This window comes from Mirounga angustirostris, unplaced genomic scaffold (assembly GCF_029215605.1).
Source record: "Mirounga angustirostris isolate CCGP_5_RB_7025 unplaced genomic scaffold, mMirAng1.0.hap1 SCAF_16, whole genome shotgun sequence".
Lineage (NCBI taxonomy): Eukaryota > Metazoa > Chordata > Mammalia > Carnivora > Phocidae > Mirounga > Mirounga angustirostris.
The window spans coordinates 51,665,965-51,686,167 of record NW_026991724.1 but is presented as its reverse complement, the minus strand read 5'-3'; the positions used below and the strand labels follow the sequence as shown (position 1 = coordinate 51,686,167).

Genomic DNA, 20,203 nt, shown 5'->3' with positions numbered 1-20,203 from the left:
CTGCCTTCGGCTCAGGTCATGGTCCTGGAGTCCCTGGATCGAGTCCCGCATCGGGCTCCCTGTTCGGCAGGGAGTCTGCTTCTCCCTCTGACCCTCCCCCGTCTCATGTGCTTGCTCTCTCTCATTCTCTCTCTCTCAAATAAATAAATAAAATCTTAAAAAAAAAAAATTTTAAATATCTTTACTTAAATAAAAATAAAAAGAATGTCAAGCAGTACCACCACGCTCTATGGAGAAAAACAAAGCAGGAAAGGGGCAAGGAGTCGTGTTATTTTAAGTAGTGTGGTCAGAGGACAGCCCCAAGGAAGCAGTATTTGAGCAGAAATAAGTGAGGCAGCAAGCCATGGAGATCCCTGGAGGTGAAGGAAATCGCAAATGCAGATTGCCATGGCAACATGGTTGGTGGGTTCAGAGGTCAGCAAGCTGGCTTGTGTGGAGGGAGTGAAGGAGGGGGGCATAGCAGGAAATGAGGTGAGGAAAGGAGGAGAGTAGATCAGGCACACCACGGTGAGGACTTTGGCTTCTCATCTGAGTGAGGTGGGAGCCATGGGAGGAGTTTAGCAGAGGAAGGACCTGAGACACGATCTGAGTTAGATTTTTTTTTAAAGATTTTATTTATTTGACAGACAGTGGGAGAGGGAAGACAAGCAGGGGGAGCGGGAGGGGGAGAAGCAGGCTTCCCACCAAGCAGGGAGCCCGATGTGGGGCTCGATCCCAGGACTCTGGAATCATGACCCGAGCCGAAGGCAGACGCTTAATGACTGAGCCACCCAGGCGCCCCAAAGATCTGAGTTAGATTTTAACAGAATCTTGGGCTCGTGTGTGGGGGAACAGACTGTAGGGAACCAAGATGAGGAAAGAGGACCAGGGAGGCAGCCGGTGCAGTAAGTGAGAGATGGTGGATCAGGATGATGGCAGAGAAGGTGGTGAGAAGTGGTCGGATTCTGTGGATACTTTAAAGTAGTGCCCAGAGGGGTTGGCTGACAGATTGGCCATTGAATGTGAGAGAAAGAGAGGCGTCAAGGATGACCCCAAAGTTTTTGGTCTCAGTGCCTGGAAATAGAGAGTTGCCATCAACTGAGATCAGGAAAATAGGGAAGGAGGGCTGAGAGAGAAAATCCAGAGTTCCATTTTGAGCGTATTCGAGTTTGAGTTATGTGTTGGACATTGATTTGGGTTGTCAAGGGGGAAGTTGGATGCAATTATCAAACCTTTGGAAAACAATTTGAACGTAGAGAAGGCAATTCGTAAGTCATCAAAAGAAGAAGGGGAAGAGGGACGCCTGGGTGGCTCAGTCGGTTAAGCGTCTGCCTTCAGCTCAGGTCATGATCCCAGGGTCCTGGGATCAAGTCCCGCATCAGGCTCCCTGCTCCGTGGGGAGCCTGCTTCTCCCTCTGCCTCTGCCTCTCTCTCTCTTTCTCTATCTCTCGTGAATAAATAAATAAAATCTTTAAAAAAAAAAAAAAAAGAAGAAGGGGAAGAAACTGACTAAGCACTGTTTGAACTTTCCAAAAGAGAACTACAACTTCTTTTTAAAGAAAAATGGGAGGAAGTAAACAACAAATATGACTTCAAGATATGTGTCACAAACTACCAAACCTAGGATTGAGTAGCAAACTTGAAATTCGTTCTTAGAAAAATATTCAGACCTGGTGCTTTGGAAACAATGCTTTGGAAATCAATGTGTTCAAAGAACAAACAAAATTAAGAACAGAAAAGGGGAAATTACAACAAACAAAAAGCAAGATTATTTTTAATGACCAAATTCCACAGAAATACATTTAAGGGGCACATGGGTGGTCAGTCGATTGAGAGTCTGACTCTTGATTTCTGCTCGGGTCATGATCTCTGGGTCCTGGGATCGGGCCTGCATCGTGCTCCATGCTCAGTGGGGAGTCTGCCTGAAGATTCTTCTCCTCCCTCTGTCCCTCCCCCCGCTCTTGTGCACTCTCTCTAAAATAAATAAATTTAGGGCGCCTGGGTGGCTCAGTTGGTTAAGCGACTGCCTTTGGCTCAGGTCATGATCCTGGAGTCCCGGGATCGAGTCCCGCATCAGGCTCCCTGCTCAGCAGGGACTCTGCTTCTCCCTCTGACCCTCCCCCCTCTCATGTGCTCTCTCTCTCTCAAATAAATAAATAAAATCTTTAAAAAAAATAAAATAAAATAAATTTTTAAAAAAGCGTTACATTTGAAAGCTTCTGTGAAATTGATTTCTTCTTTAAAAAAAAAAAGTAAGGCTGATGCAATAATAAATGAAAATAAATTTTAAAAAAACCACAAAAGACTTTTTATAAATGTATTGAAGAAGAGCTCTCTTAAATGGCACCTGGCCCCAGTGGATTAACAACAGGATTTCCCCCAGCTGTTCATAAAGCTCTGTAAATTGTCCCAGGACATAATTCATTCTACAAGGGAGATTGGTCTTCATAACTCATGCATGTCAATTCTGAATAAAACCCCAGGACTAAAATATGTATTGGTGAGGACCTACTATGTGTACCTATACCAGAAATAGAAAGAAGAGATATCGGGGCGCCTGGGTAGCTCAGTCAGTTAAGTGTCTGCCTTCGGCTCAGGTCATGATCCCAGGGGTCCTGGGATTGAGCCCTGTGTTGGGCTCCTTGCTCAGCGGGGAGCCTGCTTCTCCCTCTCTCTCTCCCTGCCACTCCCCCTGCTCCTGTTCATGCTTTCTCTCTCTCTCTGTCAAATAAATAAACAAAATCTTTTTTTTTTAAAAGAAGAGATAGCAAGAAAGAGAGCTTCATCACTGGGGAGCTCACAGTCTAGTTGGAAAACTGGATGTAGACAAATAAAGATAGTTTTGTTATTTCTAAGGCCTGGGAATGGGTGGAGAAGAAATAAAAATAAAAATGGCTCAGATATTGCCCATGGGGAATTTACAGCGTACCTGGGAACTTGTGTTCCAGAAACTTAACCCAGAGAAGAGAACACTACTCTCTCCCTCGGAGGGGAATGAATCAGAGAGGACTCCCTGGAGAAAGTGTCATTTGAGCAAAATAAGGACGGAAGATTTCAGAGATAAGAGCATGGGCACTAGAGTCAAGTGAACATGGGATCAAATCTCAGTTCTATAATTTCTTTGCTGGGTGATCTTGGGCAAATGACCTCCCTTCTCTGGGCCTCGTCTTATAAAAGGAAGCATCTCCCCTTACTTCCCTGTGTTGGGGTAGGACTTATCTTAAAGGGGAAATTCTATGGAAGATGCAGTCCTGTAGTAATGACCCTACATTCAGGTGCCACTACAATGACTTCAAGATGTGAGCGGGTGAGATCCTCGAGAAGCCCTGTCTCGTAAAACGTCCGGAAGTGATGAAAAGGTTCTGTATCTGCACCACCCCGTATGGCAGCCGCGAGCGACACTGGGCTATTGAGCTTCGAACTAGCAGCTGGTGCAACTGAGGAACTCAATTTTTTACTTGAATTCATTTGCATCCAAAGAGGAACCGACAGCTGGTGATTACCAGATAGGGCAGCACCGATCCGAAGGGCACGCTAGGCAGTGGCACCAGCTTGAGAAAAGGCCTAGAGGCATGAAAATGATACAGCCCAGAGGATCTGTCCTGGTCTCCTGTGACAGCTGTAACAAGGTGACCACAGACTTAGCGACTCAAGAACAGTACAGATTTACTCCATTAAAGTTTTGGAGGTCAGGCATCTACAATCAAAGTGTCGGCAGGCCCCTTCTGGGGCTGCATTCCTTGGCCGGTGGCCCCTTCCTCCCATCACTCTGATATCTGCTTCCACTGTCAAATCTCCTGCTCCTGACTCTGACCCTCCCGCCTCCCTCTTATAAGGACCCTTGTGATTACCTTGGGCCCCCCCAGATAATCTAGGATCCTCTTCCCACCTCAAGACCCTTAATCACAACTGCGAAGTTCCCTTTGCCATGTATGGTCACATATTCCCAGGTGCAGGGGATTCGGATGTGGACCTCATTAGGGGGCCGTTATTCCGTCCGCCACAATGGTCTGCACAGCTAGAACGTAACTGTGTTCAGTGGCAGAGAGAAGCCTCGACTACCAAGCTAAGGAGCTAGGACATAGCCTTTCCTTCAAAACAGAGCCATAATCTGTCACCTTCTCACCTGCCTCTGCTAGTACCCTGACCCAAGTGAACATCACTTCTTGCTCGGACCATGGCAGTAGTCTCTCTGCTAAAGCAGAAGATCCTCATGTCCCTCCCCCACACCCCCATAGTCTAGTCCCCACCAGCAACTAGAGGGATCCTATTAAAATCTAAGTCAGATCAAGACACTTCTCTGGGGTGCCTGGGTGGCTCAGTCATTAGGCATCTGCCTTTGGCTCAGGTCATGATCCCAGGGTCCTGGGATGGAGCCCCGTGTTGGGCTCCTTGCTCAGCAGGAAGCCTGCTTCTCCCTCTCCCACTCCCCCTGCTTGTGTTCCCTCTTTCACTGTGTCTCTCTCTGTCAAATAAATAAATAAAATCTTTAAAAAAAAAAAAAAAAGACATTTCTCTGCTCAGAATAGGGTTGCCTGATTTAGGAAAAAAAAAATTTACAGAATGCTCTCTTGAATTTGAATTTGAATTTCAGATAAACAAATAATTTTTATTTCTTAATTTATTTTATTTTATTTTATTTTTTTTAAGATTTTATTTATTTGCGAGAGAGAGAATGAGAGACAGAGAACATGAGAGGGAGGAGGGTCGGAGGGAGAAGCAGACTCCCTGCTGAGCAGGGAGTCTGATGTGGGACTCGATCCTGGGACTCCAGGATCATGACCTGAGCCGAAGGCAGTCGCTTAACCAACTGAGCCACCCAGGCGCCCCTTGGATTTTATTTTTTTAAGATGTTTATTATTTATTTGAGAGAGAGAGCGAGCCGTGGGGAGGGGCAAAGGGAGGGGAGAGAGAGTCTTAAGCAGACTCCATGCTGAGCATAGAGCCTGGCTCGGGGCTTGATCCCATGACCCTGAGATCATGACCTGAGTGGAAACCAAGAGTTGGACGCTTAACCGACTATGCCACCCAGACACCAGTAAAGATTTTATTTTGAAGTCATCTCTATACCCAATGTGGGGCTCAAACTCACAACCCTAAGACCAAGAGTCACAAGCTCTACAGACTGAGCAGCCAGGCACCCCCAACAACATATAATTTTTTGAAGTATGTTTCAAATATTGCATGGGACATACTCATGCTAAAAAAACAAAACAAAACAAACAAACAAACAAAAAACCCCGTTTTCTTGTTGTTTATCTGAAACCCAAAACCCAAATTTAATTTGGTGTTGTATATTTTATCTGTTAACAGTAGCTCAGAACACTGCCATGGATCTCCAAACACTTGCTATGGCCTGGAAGGCTTTCAAACCCAGCCCCCCACCACCTCTCTCCCTTCGTCTCACTCCACTTTCCCTCTTGCTCCCTCTGCTTCATTCACATTGGCCTCTTCACTCTTCCTGAAATGTGCCAAGCATATTGTGCCTCAGGGCCTTTGTACTTGCTGCTCCCTGTGCTTGACATGCTTTTCTGCCAGATTTAAGCATGACTCCTTCCTCCCTTCCTCAGGTCTTGGCTCAAATATCACCTTACCCAATGGGCCTTGCCTAGCTTACCTAAATCCCTGCCCCACTCAGTCCCCTTTGTCCCCTTTAGGTTGGCACTTGTCACCACTTGATATATTCCATATTTCTTTTTCCTTTGCTTATTGCCTGTCTTCCTCCAATAGAATGTCCGTTTCCTGAGGGCAGGGATTTGTGTCTGTTTTAGTCACTGCTACTTCCCCAGTGCCTATAATAGGGCCTTACACATAGGAGGTGCGTAATGAATGCTTGTTGAATGAATAAATAAAGAAATGATATCATTGAGCTGCTGGATCCAGCTATGCCTGAAGCCAGCCTTGCGAAATCGGATGGACTCACACAAACCAGTTTCCTTCTAGCCTACACGCCCATCTCCGAGACTAGATCATGGCTGGTGGATTTCTGGCTGACCGCATTTTCATCCTTGCTCTGTGACTCCTTCAGGGCCCGGCGACAGGCGGCTGGCAGTGACCTTTGCAGTTGAGTCCTCCCGAAGTACAAGAAGAGCATGGGGTTGAGGCAGCTGTGAGCCAGAGCGAGGCCGTTGACCAGCGCTTCAGCCCGCAGGGCCCCGGCCAGGAGCGCGGAGTGCGGGGCAGCCGCGGTGATTACCAGCCCCAGCAGGTGGTAGGGGGTCCAGCAGACAAAAAACCCCACCACTACGGCCATGCCCAGTGGCCAGCGGTGTCGGGCCACGCGGCACAGAAGGGCCCCGTGGCAGCTGGCCACGACCACCAGCGGCCCCAGGAAGCCAAAAACAAAGCGGGTGGCGGTCACCGCGTTCTCCACCACGGCGGAGCCTCCGTAGTCCACCACACACGCCAGCCGGCGAGGGAAGTGCTCCTGGTGCAGCCGGCGGTAGATGGCCGAGGGCACGGTGAGCAGCGAGGCCACGGTCCAGGCGACCCCGCAGGCTACCTGCACCCCGCGCGCCCGCCCCGCCGCCGCCCCCCAGCTGGGCCTGAGGGCCCGCAGGCAGAGGTCGGCGCTGAGAGCGGCCAGAAGGAGCACGCTGGCGTACATGGACAGCAGGATGCCCGAGGGCAGGACCCGACAGCCCGCCGCCCCGTACGGCCAGTGCCCCCCGCGCGCGATGGCCACCGCCAGGAGGGGCAGAGACGCACAGCAGAGCAGATCCGCCGCGGCCAAGTGGAGGAACCAGGCGGCGCCGACCCTCTGGCGGGCCTCTTTCCAGGTCACCCAGGCCACCATCGCGTTGCCGGGCACGCCCACCAGGAAGACCGCGGCGTACAGCAGGAACGGGGCGGTGCGCAGCGGGTCGGTGGAGACGCAGAGGCCGTCCGCGCAGTCCACGGGCAGATCCGGAACCCCGTCGTAGTCCGCGTACTCGTAGCTGAGAGAAGTGTTCTCCATCCAGGCCCCGGACACCTGAACCGGAGAGAAATCGTGGGAGCTCCTTGACGAAACCCTCAGGCGCCTGGAATCCCCGGGTGTGGGAACCCCCACTAGCCGCTCGGACGCGGACTGCGGCAGCTGCCGATCTCCAGTGCATCCTAATACCGGAATTCTAGAAGACTACCCTCTTAGAACTCGCTGCGGGAATAGTGCCACGTCGGAACCCCCGCAGGTTAGAATACCGGAATTCTAGAATGCCAGAGTGTGAGAACACTAGCTCATGAGCATCCTGGAATTCTGGAATATTACAATGTTAGAACCCAAGCTTACTCGCATCTCGGAATTCTGGAGTATTGCAATGCAGAAAATGATCGTGATTTAAAAAGATATATTTTAGGGGCGCCTGGGCGTCTGCCTTCGGCTCAGGTCATGATCCCAGGTCCTGGGATCGAGCCCCAAATCGGGCTCCCGGCTCACCGGGAAGCCTGTTTCTCCCTCTCCCACTCCCCCTGCTTGTGTTCCCTCTCTTGCTGTCTGTCTCTCTGTCATATAAATAAATAAATAAAATATTTTTAAAATATATTTTGGAATCCCAAAATATTATACTATTAGAACCCCAGCCAATTATTATTTGGAACTGTAGGGCCGCGCTGTGATCCAACATTCAGCGTTGATGGAAATGTTCTTAAAAAAAAAAAAAAAGATTTTATTTATTTATTTGAGAGAGAGAGCACGCGAGAGAGCACAAGCAGGGTGAGGGGCAGAAGGAGAAGCAGACTCCCCACCGAACAGGGAGCCTGATGGGGGGCTGGATCCTGAGACTCTGGATCATGACCTGAGCTGAAGGCAGACGCTTAACCAACTGAGCCACCCAGGCGCCCCTAGAATTTAAAATATTGGAATCCGAATATCCATCAAGAGGGGGAAAGGTTAATATGTATTGACAGCAGGGGAGCCTGGGTGGCTCAGCCGTTAAGCGTCTGCCTTCGGCTCAGGTCAGGATCCCAGGGTCCTGGGATCGAGTCCCACATCGGGCTCCCTGCTCTGCAGGAAGTCTGCTTCTCCCTCTCCCACTCCCCCTGCTTGTGTTCCTCTCTCACTGTGTCTCTCTCTGTCAAATAAATAAATACAATCTTTAAAAAAATATATATATATGTATTGACAGCAAAGGCCCTGAGGTGAGAACATGGTGGTCATGTTCAAGGAACAGCGAGGATGCCAGTGTGGCTGGGGTGGAGTAGGGAGGCAGAGAAGGGGAAGGTAAGAACAGAAAGATATCGTGGACCATGGGGCACACTGTGAGGACATTATCTTTTATTCCACATGAGATAGGGGCCACAGGAGGGTGCTGAGCTGTGAAGCGACATGATCTATCATAACAATAGCAATAATAATAATTATATATATTATATTATTACTATGATAATAATATAATATATAGTAATATATAGTAATATTACTACTATAATAATATATAGTAATATTATTATTAATATAATATTAATATAATAATATAATAGTAATAAACTAATATATCATATATTAGTATTATATATTAAATATATTAAACAAATATTATATATTAAACATATTAAACAAATGCATTAATATATATTTTTAGGGCGCCTGGGTGGCTCAGTCGTTAAGCGTCTGCCTTCGGCTCAGGTCATGATCCTGGAGTCCCGGGATCGAGTCCCACATCGGGCTCCCTGCTCGGTGAGAAGCCTGCTTCTCCCTCTCCCACTCCCCCTGCTTGTGTTCCTGCTCTCGCTATCTCCCTCTCTGTCAAATAAATAAAATATTAAAATATATATATTTTTTATATTATGGATAATTTACTATATATTAACTATATATAATAATATACTATATTATATATAAATATATAATAATATACATATACTATATATAATATATAAATATATAATATAACATATAAATATATAATAATAAGTAAATATATAATATACTATATACTATATTATATATAAATATATAATAATATACATATACTATATAATATATAAATATACAATATAATATGTAAATATATAATAATAAGTAATATAGATTAATACATTAATACATTATATAGTGATATAATAGTTATTTTTACTTTTATAATATAGTAATATTAATATATAATTATATATTATTATTACTTACTATTATTATATTAGTAGTATTAGTATTAGAAGCCACCATCCACTGAGCACTTTGTGTTATGTGTTGGGCATTGCTCCGGGTGCCTTTAAATCTTATATCATTTGATCCTTATAACAACCCTCTGATTTTAATACTATCCTTTTACCCGTACTATCATTGTACCCATTCGGCAGACAAGAAGACTGAGGCCCAGGGACGTAACTTACCGAAGATCATTCAGCTAAGCAAGTAACAGAGCTGAGTTTTGAACTGTGTCATCCCCACTCTGGAACTGCGGGCCCTAGAGCGCATTCACCCAAAAACCTTAGATTCAGGAGACAGACGGCAGCACAGCCGGTGGCCCTAAGCAGACCCGGGCTCCGTAACTCAGTTTCAGTTGGCTCTCTCTTGGTTTCCTCATCTGAGCAATGAGTCACCGAGGTGAACCTACCTCACTGGTTTAGGGGAGGCTTTGTGGAGTTGACGTGTGATAAAGCAGTAAAGGGCTCGGGTGGATGGTAGACCCTAGCCCCCCAACGTCAGCATGACCTGCCCCTGAGGCTCTCTGCTGGCTCTCATGGGCGCTCCCCAGAGCTCTAGCTGGCACTGACCCAACAGGAAAAGCGGAGGGGAAGTTGGAGTGTTGCCCTCTGCCCTCTCCTCCCTGCCAAGTAGTTGCCAAGAGGCCCAGCCACTTGTGTGTGTGTGTGTGTGTGTGTGTGTGTGTTTGGAGTTTGGCCTGCTGCTTTCATATTATTTTCGTCACTAGAGTAAAAGGTGTGCAGCTTTTAAAAATTCAAACCCTCACCAGCTGTGTGACCTTGGGCAAGTCACTTAACCTCTCTGTTCTTCAGCTTCCTCGCCTGTAAAATGAGAATAATACTCTTCCTACCTTAGAGGTGTCACGAGCGTTCAGGAAGCGAATCAGAGTGGAGAGCTGAACGCAGTGCCTGGTCCACAGCGAGCATTAGCTGTGAGGTAGCAGCTGGTACCTGCTGGTACACACGCCCTCTCTCCCACCCTCAAACCCCACCCTGCCCAGCTTCTACTGGTCAAAATCCAGGAAATCTTCTGCATGTTGGCAGCTCAACCAACTGTGGTATTTCCCTTTGAATATACCAAACAGAAATGCAACATCCAAAACCCACTGTGTCATCTCTTTATCTTTTCCACATAATGAATGTGTTTTCGATCTGTTTCCCTATCTGCACACACATCAGCCCTTTCCTACAGCAGCTTGAGTATCAGCCCGCTGGCTGGATGGGCCATGCTCACCAACCAGCCTCGGACTGTAAATAAAGGACATTTAATGATAATCACGAATAGCCTTATTATTTTATCCTCATTTTGTACAGTAAATTTGATTCATATAAAAAACAATGAATTGGGCGCCTGGGTGGCTCAGTTGGTTGAGCAACTGCCTTCGGCTCAGGTCATGATCCTGGAGTCCCGGGATCGAGTCCCGCATCGGGCTCCCTGCTCGGCGGGGAGTCTGCTTCTCCCTCTGACCCTCCTCCCTCTCATGCTCTCTGTCTCTCATTCTCTCTCTCTCAAACAAATAAATAAATAAAATCTTTAAAAAAAACAAAACAATGAATTGTATTCATATAGTTATATATATACAAAACATAATTACCATCATCATCACTATTATTTTATAGCAATTAAGATAGCAGATGACATTTATCCAGCATCTATTATGCACCAGGCATAATCCTTATAACAACTGTATGAAGTAAGAACTATTGTTATGCCCCATTTCCCAAACCGTCAGCTACTTTGGGCTCCACCGTCTCCCCAGCATCTAGAACGGCATCTGGCAAAAATCAGGCACTTCGTTGGTATTTGGTGAGTAAAAGAATAAAGAGCGAAACTGAGGCACAAAGCAGCAAAGGGAACACTTAGGTTTCTTTCGGTTCCTTAAGCTCACAGGCGCCCGTGTGCACGCTCTTGGCACGTGTGTGTTTGTAAATCAGCTAGTCTTGTCAGAACTTCTGCTCTGGGGACCCGTGGGGCTGAATTGACTTAAACCGAACATAGGATACTTCGCCCCTCCCCCCAGAGAAGCATACATATGCTCATCAAAAGACGTGTGCCAGGAAAGACATGTTCACGGCAGTCCCTGATGGGAAACCACCCAAAAAGTCACCCCAAGGAGAATGAATAAACATACCATGGTATGGGGCACCTGGGAGGCTCAGTCGTTAAGCATCTGCCTTTGGCTCAGGTCATGATCCCGGGGTCCTGGGATCGAGCCCCGCATCGGGCTCCCTGCTCCGCAGGAAGCCTGCTTCTCCCTCTCCCTCTGCTGCTCCCCCTGCTTGTGCTCTCTCCTCTCTCTCAAATAAATAAATAAAATATTTAAAAAACATAGCATGATATATTCATGCAGTGGAATACTCTATAGCAGTGAGGATGAACAAACCACACACACAAATGTGGATGGATTTCATACATATACTGCTGGGGAAAGAGGCAAACAGACACGCAGGGGAGGTGACTGAGTGATACCATTCACATCAAGTTCAAAAACGAGCAGAAGAGTTCTGTGGGGGGTGGGTAGCGACTGGGGGAACAGGAGGGCACGTCGGCACTAGGCTTGTGTTATTCCTTGACCCGGGTGCTCAGTACCTGTGTACATTTGGCTCGTGGAGATACACAGAGCTTCCCAGCTCTGACGTGCGTGTGTCTGTTATCTGTGAAAATAAAGTTAAAGCTTCTTTCTTAAGAAGTGGAATTGGAGGGGCGCCTGGGTGGCTCAGTTGGTTAAGCGTCTGTCTTGTGCTCGGGTCATGATCGCAGGGTCCTGGGTTCAAGCCCCACATCGGGCTCCCTGCTCAGTGGGGAGTCTGCTTCTCCCTCTGCCTCTGCCTCTGCCTCCTCCCCCCTGCTCATGCTCTGTTTCTGTCTCTCTCTCTCTCTCAAATAAAGAAATAAAATCTTTAAAAAAAAAAAAGTGAAGTTGGTGAATCGAAGGGCTAGTTCACCGGACAAGTGGCCATTGGGTGGATTATCCAGAAACTGCTGGGGTTCCTGGAGTTTGGAGAATCGTCCTTTGCTGTCACCTGAGTGCACCAGATATGTGGACCCTTTGACCAAAAGCTTTTCTGTTGGGCCGCCGAAGTGAATTCCAAGAGCCTGGAATTCCAATGTAATGGTGATAAGATCCCACCTCTCAAATTGCCGTTTCTGATTCCCAGATTCTGAAAAGAATTAGCCTACAAAGCCGAGATGGCCAAATGCCACCCTCCTGTCCTTGCCTCCCTCTTTCCCTCCATCCTTACCGGCTCTTGTAAGAGGATCCTCATCTTGACCAGATGCCACTCAGAAGCCTGATCCGGGCTCACAGCCAGGACCCGGGAGGTCTGGGGGTCTCTCCCGGCGTCTGGCAGCTGGTGGATTCCTGGAAGTTCGTCCCCCTTGCCGAGGCTCCTAAGGGATGCCTCTCAGCACTGCCACCTCACGGGCCCCAGCCAATCTTAATAACCAGGGGAAAACAGGAGTGGCCTTTTCGTACTCTAAGGGTGTGTTTGTCCTGTATTCTTCCCATGACTCACACATCCCAAAATTACTGGGCAGCAAAGGAAGGTGGGTGGAGAGTTGACCCAGTGTCACCAACCCCAGTTTATCAATGCCATCTGTTCCTGGAAGCTAGACCTGCATGCAGTTTGACCTTGAAGGCCTGGAGGTCTTCACTCTCACTTCCCCGGGGGGCCCTCTGGGGTCATCCTCAGGGAGCACCCACTGCCTGCTACCCGCCTCCCAGCCTCCAAATGTATACCAGCCCCCTCTCTCTGCTCTCTGCAAAGCCTTGAAGACAGATAAATATTCCTCCCGCCTTCCGTGTACTTAGAGAAACAGCTCAGGGTCACATTCCCCACAAAAGGGCCGAGGTCGTCAACCACAGGGCAGACAAAAACACAAACAAATCATATCCCTCCTGTTCCCCCAGTTTCCCGTCTTTGAAGTGGGAGGATGTTGACCGTCGTGGTCCCTAACCTCACTCCCACCACAGGCGCCAGGCCGAGAACGTGAACTTGAGGGCCAGAATGACGAGACTCATAGTCCAGGTCCGCGGTGGGTGAGATCCAGGGCCTCGGCCTCCCTGGGCCTCAACTTCCTCATCTGTGCAGTGGATGTTTTGCCTTGAGCAATACATGGGTGAAGAGATTTCAAGCACATCCGTGGGTGCCCGGCTCACCGGCCCATCGGCTGTGCCTCCCTACGTGTTAAATTAACAATGACGAAAAGAATACAATAGAAATTGTTAAAATGTACATTTTAAGGGCACCTGGGTGGCTCAGTTGGTTGAGTGACTGCCTTCGGCTCGGGTCATGATCCTGGAGTCCCTGGATCGAGTCCTGCATCGGGCTCCCTGCTTGGCGGGGAGTCTGCTTCTCCCTCTGACCCTCCCCCCTCTCATGTGCTCTCTCTCATTCTCTCTGTCTCAAATAAATAAATAAAATCTTTAAAAAAAATAAAATAAAAAATAAAATGTACATTTTAAGAAGGCTTAGCAAGAGGAAGTGGTTCTCCAATTTCAGAACTCTTATTCAGCAGTTCTTTTGTGGCTGTATACTTCTCTCTGTGCATGCTTTGGGTGGAGGGGATATATTTACACATTTCTTTTGATGTCCTTTAGGGAATAAAACCGTGTTGTTAGAGGAAGTTGTTCTGGGCGCCTGGTGGCTCAGTTGGTTAAGCGACTGCCTTCGGCTCAGGTCATGATCCTGGAGTCCCGGTATCGAGTCCCACGTCCGGCTCCCTGCTCAGCGGGGAGTCTGCTTTTCCCTCTCCCGCTCCCCCCCTTCTTATGCGCTCTCTCTCTCTCTCTCTCTCTCAAATAAATAAAATCTTTTAAAAAAAAATAGAGGAAGTTGGTCTGAGTCAACAAACTGGAGCTCACTGCGTGACCTGTGACATCTCCCGGCCCCTCCCCAGGTGACCATGTCTTGGCTGAGCCTTGTCGTGGCCCCAGACCCTCCCGATGAGACAAACGCCCCTTCTATCCCCTCCTGCCATGCTCTGGGAGGCCTCCTCATCTCCCACATCCTATGGGAACCCACCCTGGTCAGAGAAGAGACGAGCATGGCAGAAGCTCAGGGTGGGGACTGTCCTTGATCAGCCCAAACTTCCACTGATCTCAGATTTACAGGAGTGTGTCTCTCAGATCAGTAGAGCTTCCTAAATGCCGTGGTCACTGATCCTGAAGTGCACGTTTCTCAGATTCTGGGGGCCTGAGGTTTTCTGGTGTCCCTAGCGCTGGGGGCTCTTCCCTGAGGGCTGGGGGATGCTGGGGGCAGAGGCCAGGGTCTCCATAGCCTGCAGATGGCTGGGGGTGGAGAGCGGGCATGGGGGGAGGGAGACACAGCTTTTATAGAAAGGGAGGGCTGCTCTGGGTGTGGGATTCCTTTTTACAGCCACTCCGAAAGACGCCAAGTACCAGCCCCTCAACACGGGGGGAGCTAGAAGAAGAAGGACCTTAGACGGTTACATTGACATAGGAAATTGCCATGTTGTGGGTCAAAATAGGTTGGGTGGCACCTGGGTGGCTCAGTGGGTTAAGCGTCTGCCTTCGGCTCAGGTCATGAGATGGGATCAGCCCACATCGGGCTCCCTGCTCGGCGGGAGCCTGCTTCTCCCTCTACCTCTGTGGTTCCCCCAGCTTGTGCTCTCTCTCTCACACACACAAATAAATAAATTAAATCTTTAAAAAAAAAAAAAAGTTTGCATTCCGGCAAATCTGTAACGAGAAAGCAGATTAGTGGTTGCCAGGGGCTGGGGGCCAGGATGGGGTTTCTTTGGGGTGATGAAAATGTTCCAGAACTAGGGAATGGTGACCGTTGCACCCCACTGGGAATGTACTAAATGCCATTAATGGTGAATTTTATGTCGCTCATATTTTATAATTTTTTAAGTAATAAATAATGAGCCGTTACACCCCCTCACCCCAAAATGAGATGAAGTGTGGCAACTTCATGGAGCTCAACCTAACATAATTTTTTAATTAATTAATTTTTTTAAGAGATTTTCTTTTTAAGTAATCTCCACCCCCAATGTGGGCTCGAACCCACAACCTCGAGATCAAGAGTCACACGCTCCACCGACTGAGCCAGCCAGGCGCCCCCAACCTAACACAATTATAGAAACCTGAAAGGGTAAATGAATGCCCAAGATGGGGAAACAAGTCCCTTTTGGACAATGTATATTATTATGTGATATCTGATGCACGGGAAAGAGTGTAGGTAACATCAGTGTAAGCTGATCAGTAAAAGAACAAGGACTAAATATTTTAGTTTTTGCTGGCCAAGAGGTCACTCGAGGTTTCTGTCACAGCTACTCAGTCTGCCTTGGTGGAATGAAAGTAGGCACAGACTGAATGGCCACAGCTGTGTTCCAATAAAACTTTATTTACAAAAACAAGCAGTGGGCCGGATTTAGCCCCAGGCTGGAGTTTGCCGACCCCCGATCTAGATCAAGGACTCTGAAGCGTTGAAATTACAGACTCGTAGAACATTGGAATCACAAGCTATTAGGTCCAAGGGATCCGACAGTGGGAGTCACAGACTATTTGAATCATAGGATTCTAGAACCTGGGAGTGTTAGACATATGGAGCTCCCGCTGTTGGATGTTATAGAAAGGGAAATTTGTAGATGGTCTGGACATTAGTGAAGGAGTCCTAGCCCTCTGCTGTCCAGTATGGTAGCCGCTGGCCCCAGGAGGCTCCTGGGCATTTGGAATGTGGTGCATCTGAGATGCTGTGAGTGGAAAATACACTCCAGATTTCAAAAATGGGTAGGAAAAAGCAATGTGAGATCTCTTGATAACTTTTTATATTGATCACCTAATGAAATGAAAATATTTTAAATATATTTGGTTCAGGGGCGCCTGGGTGGCTCAGTTGGTTAAGCGACTGCTTTTGGCTCAGGTCATGATCCTGGAGTCCCGGGATCGAGTCCCGCATCGGGCTCCCTGCTCAGCAGGGAGTCTGCTTCTCCCTCTGACCCTCCCCCCTCTCATGTACTCGCTCGCTCTCATTCTCTCTCTCTCAAATAAATAAATAAAATCTTTAAAAAAAAAAATTAGGGCGCCTGGGTGGCTCAGTTGGTTAGGCGACTGCCTTCGGCTCAGGTCATGATCCTGGAGTCCCGGGATCGAGTCCCGCATCGGGCTCCCTGCTCGGCAGGGAGCCTGCTTCTCCCTCTGACCCTCCTCCCTCTCATGCTCTCTGTCTCTCATTCTCTCTCTCTCAAATAAATAAATAAAATCTAAAATAAAATAAAATAAAATAAAATAAAATAATTAAAAAAAAATAAATATACTTGGTTCAATAAAATATATCACCCAAATTTGTGTTATCTGATTCTTTTGGTTGCTCTTTGCTTGTCCCTTGCTTAGCTGCTGGAAAATGTAAGCTCCCGTATGTGGCTCCCATCGTATTCCTATCAGACAAGGCGAAATCTGGAGTAATACGCTCCTGGAGGCCAGAAGTGTGGTGCCCGGGGAAGGTCACGTGACATGGATGCGGGGGAGGAGGCTCTGACCCAAGCCCTGGGGAGCCTGGTCTGAGGCATAGGTGGGTGTGTGGGTGACAGGGGACTTCGTGGTGGGGAGTGGGGTGGGACAGGGAATGGACACGGGCAACTCAGCCAAACCCAGTCATCCACTTCCTTTTCCCACCACTTCCTCTTCAGGACTTGTTGACCCAGCAGATCCCCCAAGCCCCAAGATTTGGCAACGGCCTGGCCCTTCAGCCCACTTCCTTCCCAGGCAGGGCTACTCAACACCTCAGAGAGGCCACCTGGATCCCCACTCGCCGGCCTCCAAGTGTTTCTAGAAGACCAGGGGGGCCCAGCTCTTGGTTTTTTTTGTTTTGTTTTGTTTTTTAAAGATTTTATTCATTTCATTTGACAGAGAAAGACCCAACGAGAGAGGGAACACAAACGGGGAGTGGGAGAGGGAGAAGCAGACTCCCTGCCTAGCAGGGAGCCCGATGCGGGACTCGATCCCGGGACTCCAGGATCATGACCTGAGCCGAAGGCAGTCGCTTAACCAACTGAGCCACCCAGGCGCCCACGGGGCTCAGCTCTTGGAACAGCATCTCCTTCCCAAACCAGAGCAAGGGAAAGACCTCACTGCCTGCAGCCCACTCCCCAAACCAGGAAAGCTAGCATCTGACCAGGAACAGAGATAGAGAGAGGGGGGTGGGGGGAGGGGGGATAGAGGAGGAAGTCAAGAAGGACTTTCTGGAGGAGGCTGCACCCTGAAAGAAGGTATAATAGGGACAGGGATGATCGGGGCACCTGGGATGATCGGGGTACCTGGGTGGCTCAGTCAGTTAAGCATCTGCCTTCAGCTCAGGTCATGATTCCAGGATCCTGGGATGGAGTTCCGCATCAGGCTCCCTGCTCAGCGGAGAGCCTGCTTCTCCCTCTCCCTCTGCCTGACACTCCCCCTGCTTGTGTTCTGTCAAATAAATAAATAAAATCTTAAAAAAAAAAAAAAAGGATAAGGACAGGGATGATCTTTTAAAAACAGGTCTGCAGGGGCACCTGGGTGGCTCAGTTGGTTAAGCAACTGCCTTCAACTCAGGTCATGATCCTGGAGTCCCGGGATCGAGTCCCACATCAGGCTCCCTGCTCGGCGGGGAGTCTGCTTCTCCCTCTGATCCTCCCCCCTCTCATGCTCTCTATCTCATTCTCTCTCTCAGATAAATAAATAAAATCTTTAAATAAAAAATAAAAAATAAATAAAAATAAAAACAGGTCGGCAGCCAGAAGACCAGACAGGAAGCAAGGTAGAGACCCAAGTCTGGGAAGAGGGGGGAGCTTCTACTTGGAAGGGTGTCAGGTGGGAAGAGGGTGGCCTCCAGCCTGGGTCCCAGGCACAGGCTTGGTGACTTCGTGGACAGTAGGGCTTCCCTGGGATGGGGATTTGAGGGGAGGGGAAGGCTTGGGAGAACATGACAAGGTCAGTTTGAGTGAGGTCAGTGGGTGCTGAGGCCACATCCTCCAGAGAGCTGTGAAGGTATCGGGTGAAGCTGTAAATGTGGGCAGCATGCTGGAGAGAGAGAACTCCAGAAAGCCAACATTTAAGGGCCGAGGAAGAAACTCTACTGATTGGAGGTGGTAGGAAAGGGTCGTAGAGAGAGGACGCCCAGCTGTGGGAAGAGGGTGGGGAGGGATGTTGGCTGTCTAGCTAGAAAGGACATCCAAGATCCCAAGGGGCTTCCGGGGTGGTACCAGGCGCCTCCCCCCACCAACCTGAGGCTTAGGTCTCCCCAAAGACTGTGGTGCCTGAGGATCTATCCAGGTATCAACATTTACTACCAAAACCACACACAGCCCCTTCTAGAAGCCCAGCAGAGCACCTGTCCTCTGTGCTCAGACAGTGTCTTTATTTTTTTTAACTTATTTATTTACTTGAGAGAGAGAGAGAGAGCACACACACACACACACACACACACACACGAGTGGGGGGGAGGGGCAGAGGGAGAAGGAGAGAGAGAATCTCAAGCACACTCCGTGCTGAGCGGGGAGCCCGACATGGGGCTCGATCCAAGGACCCCGGGATCATGACCCAAGCCAAAATCAAGAGTCTGATGCTCAACCAACTGAGCCACCCAGGCACCCCCAGACCGTGTCTAAATAAAAGTTGTACCCAGGCAGACGCAACCATACTGTAGTAACAGGATCCAACGACATTGGCCACAATCGTGCAAGATCCCAGCCCAGCGCTGCAGGCTGTTCCCTGGGCTCAGCCTGCTCTTGCAAAGATGGAGGACAAGGCTATATCCACGTTGTCCACTTTGGAGGCCACCAGCCCTGCATGGCTCCTGAGCACTTGAAATGGGCCAGTCTGAATTGAGACGTGCTGTGTGTAACATACACACAAGATTTTGAAGACTTGGGGGCGCCTGGGTGGCTCAGTCAGGTAAGCAGCTGACTCTTGATTTCAGCTCAGGTCACGATCTCAGGGTTGAGATTGAGCCCTGAGTCGGGCTCCCTGCTGAGAATGAAGCCTGCTTAAGATTCTCTCCCTCTCTCTCTTCCTCTGCCCCCCTCCCCCCACTCACCTGCACTCTCTCTCTAAAATAAATAAATAGATCTTTAAAAAAAAGATGGGCATCTGGGTGGCTCAGTCGGTTAAGCGTCAGACTTGATTTTGGCTCAGGTCATGATCTCAGGGTTGTGAGATCGAGCCCCATGACGGGCTCTGTGCTCAGTGAGGAGTCCGTTTGAGATTCTCTCCCTCTCTCCCTGCCTTTCCCCCTGCTCGCACTCTCTCTCTCTAAAATAAATAAATAAAATCATTAAAAATATATTTTGGTTATATTAAGTTAGGGAAAATATAGTATTGACTATATTAATATTTTATATATTAAATATTGTTATATAATAATATAATAAAATATATTAATAGCATTATACTATATTATATAGTATTAATATTTTAATATAAATTTTTTATATTATGTAAGTTATGTTTTATATTATCTAATTGTAAATATAATTTTAAATAACATAATTATGTAACTGTTATTCATACAATATATAACTGTATAGTATATAATACTCATATGATATATCATTCATATAATTGTTTTTTTTTTTTAAAGATTTTATTTATTTGACAGAGAGAGATACAGCGAGAGAGGGAACACAAGCAGGGGGAGTGGGAGAGGGAGAAGCAGGCTTCCCGCTGAGCAGGGAGCCCGATGCGGGGCCCGATCCCAGGACCCTGGGACCATGACCCGAGCCGAAGGCAGACGCTTAACGACTGAGCCACCCAGGCGCCCCTATCATTCATATAATTGTTAACATAACATATTTTATCGTAAAATACATCACTATTATTTCATCTGTTTCTTTTAAATTTTTAAAGTTCATTAATTTATTTAAGTTATCTCCACACCCAACGTAGGGCTAGAACTCACAAGCCCGAGATCAAAGAGTCTCACGTTCCACCAACTGAGTCAGCCAGGTGCCCCTGGTTCTCCTTAATTTTTTAGTGTGACAACTAGTAAATTGAAAACTACCACGCGGCTCACATCATATTTCTGTTGGACGGTGCTGGTCTGTATAATATTTCTAGCCAATCCACACACAAGCACGCACACACAAAATACCAAACAGACA

General features: G+C 47.9%; 1 protein-coding gene across 1 annotated transcript; it reads right to left on the bottom strand.

Moving 5' to 3' along the window:
- Positions 1-1,725: 1,725 nt before the first annotated feature.
- On the bottom strand, positions 1,726-13,427 carry C5AR2 (complement C5a receptor 2). Its single transcript, XM_045891829.3, has 2 exons — positions 12,349-13,427; positions 1,726-6,952 (listed from the first exon to the last, which is right to left on the bottom strand). Exons 1-2 carry the CDS (start codon positions 12,370-12,372, stop codon positions 5,924-5,926), a joined length of 1,053 nt encoding a protein of 350 aa, XP_045747785.1. The 5' UTR covers positions 12,373-13,427; the 3' UTR covers positions 1,726-5,923.
- Between the last annotated feature and the right edge of the window lie 6,776 nt (positions 13,428-20,203).

Excerpts from the sequence above, each read along its gene's own strand:
- C5AR2 (XM_045891829.3), bottom strand. The coding sequence starts at position 12,372 with ATGAGGATCCTCTTACAAGAGCCG. Across the intron at positions 6,953-12,348 it reads GGATCCTCTTACAAGAGCCG|GTGTCCGGGGCCTGGATGGA; the intron begins GTAAGGATGGAG and ends TCTCCGGTTCAG.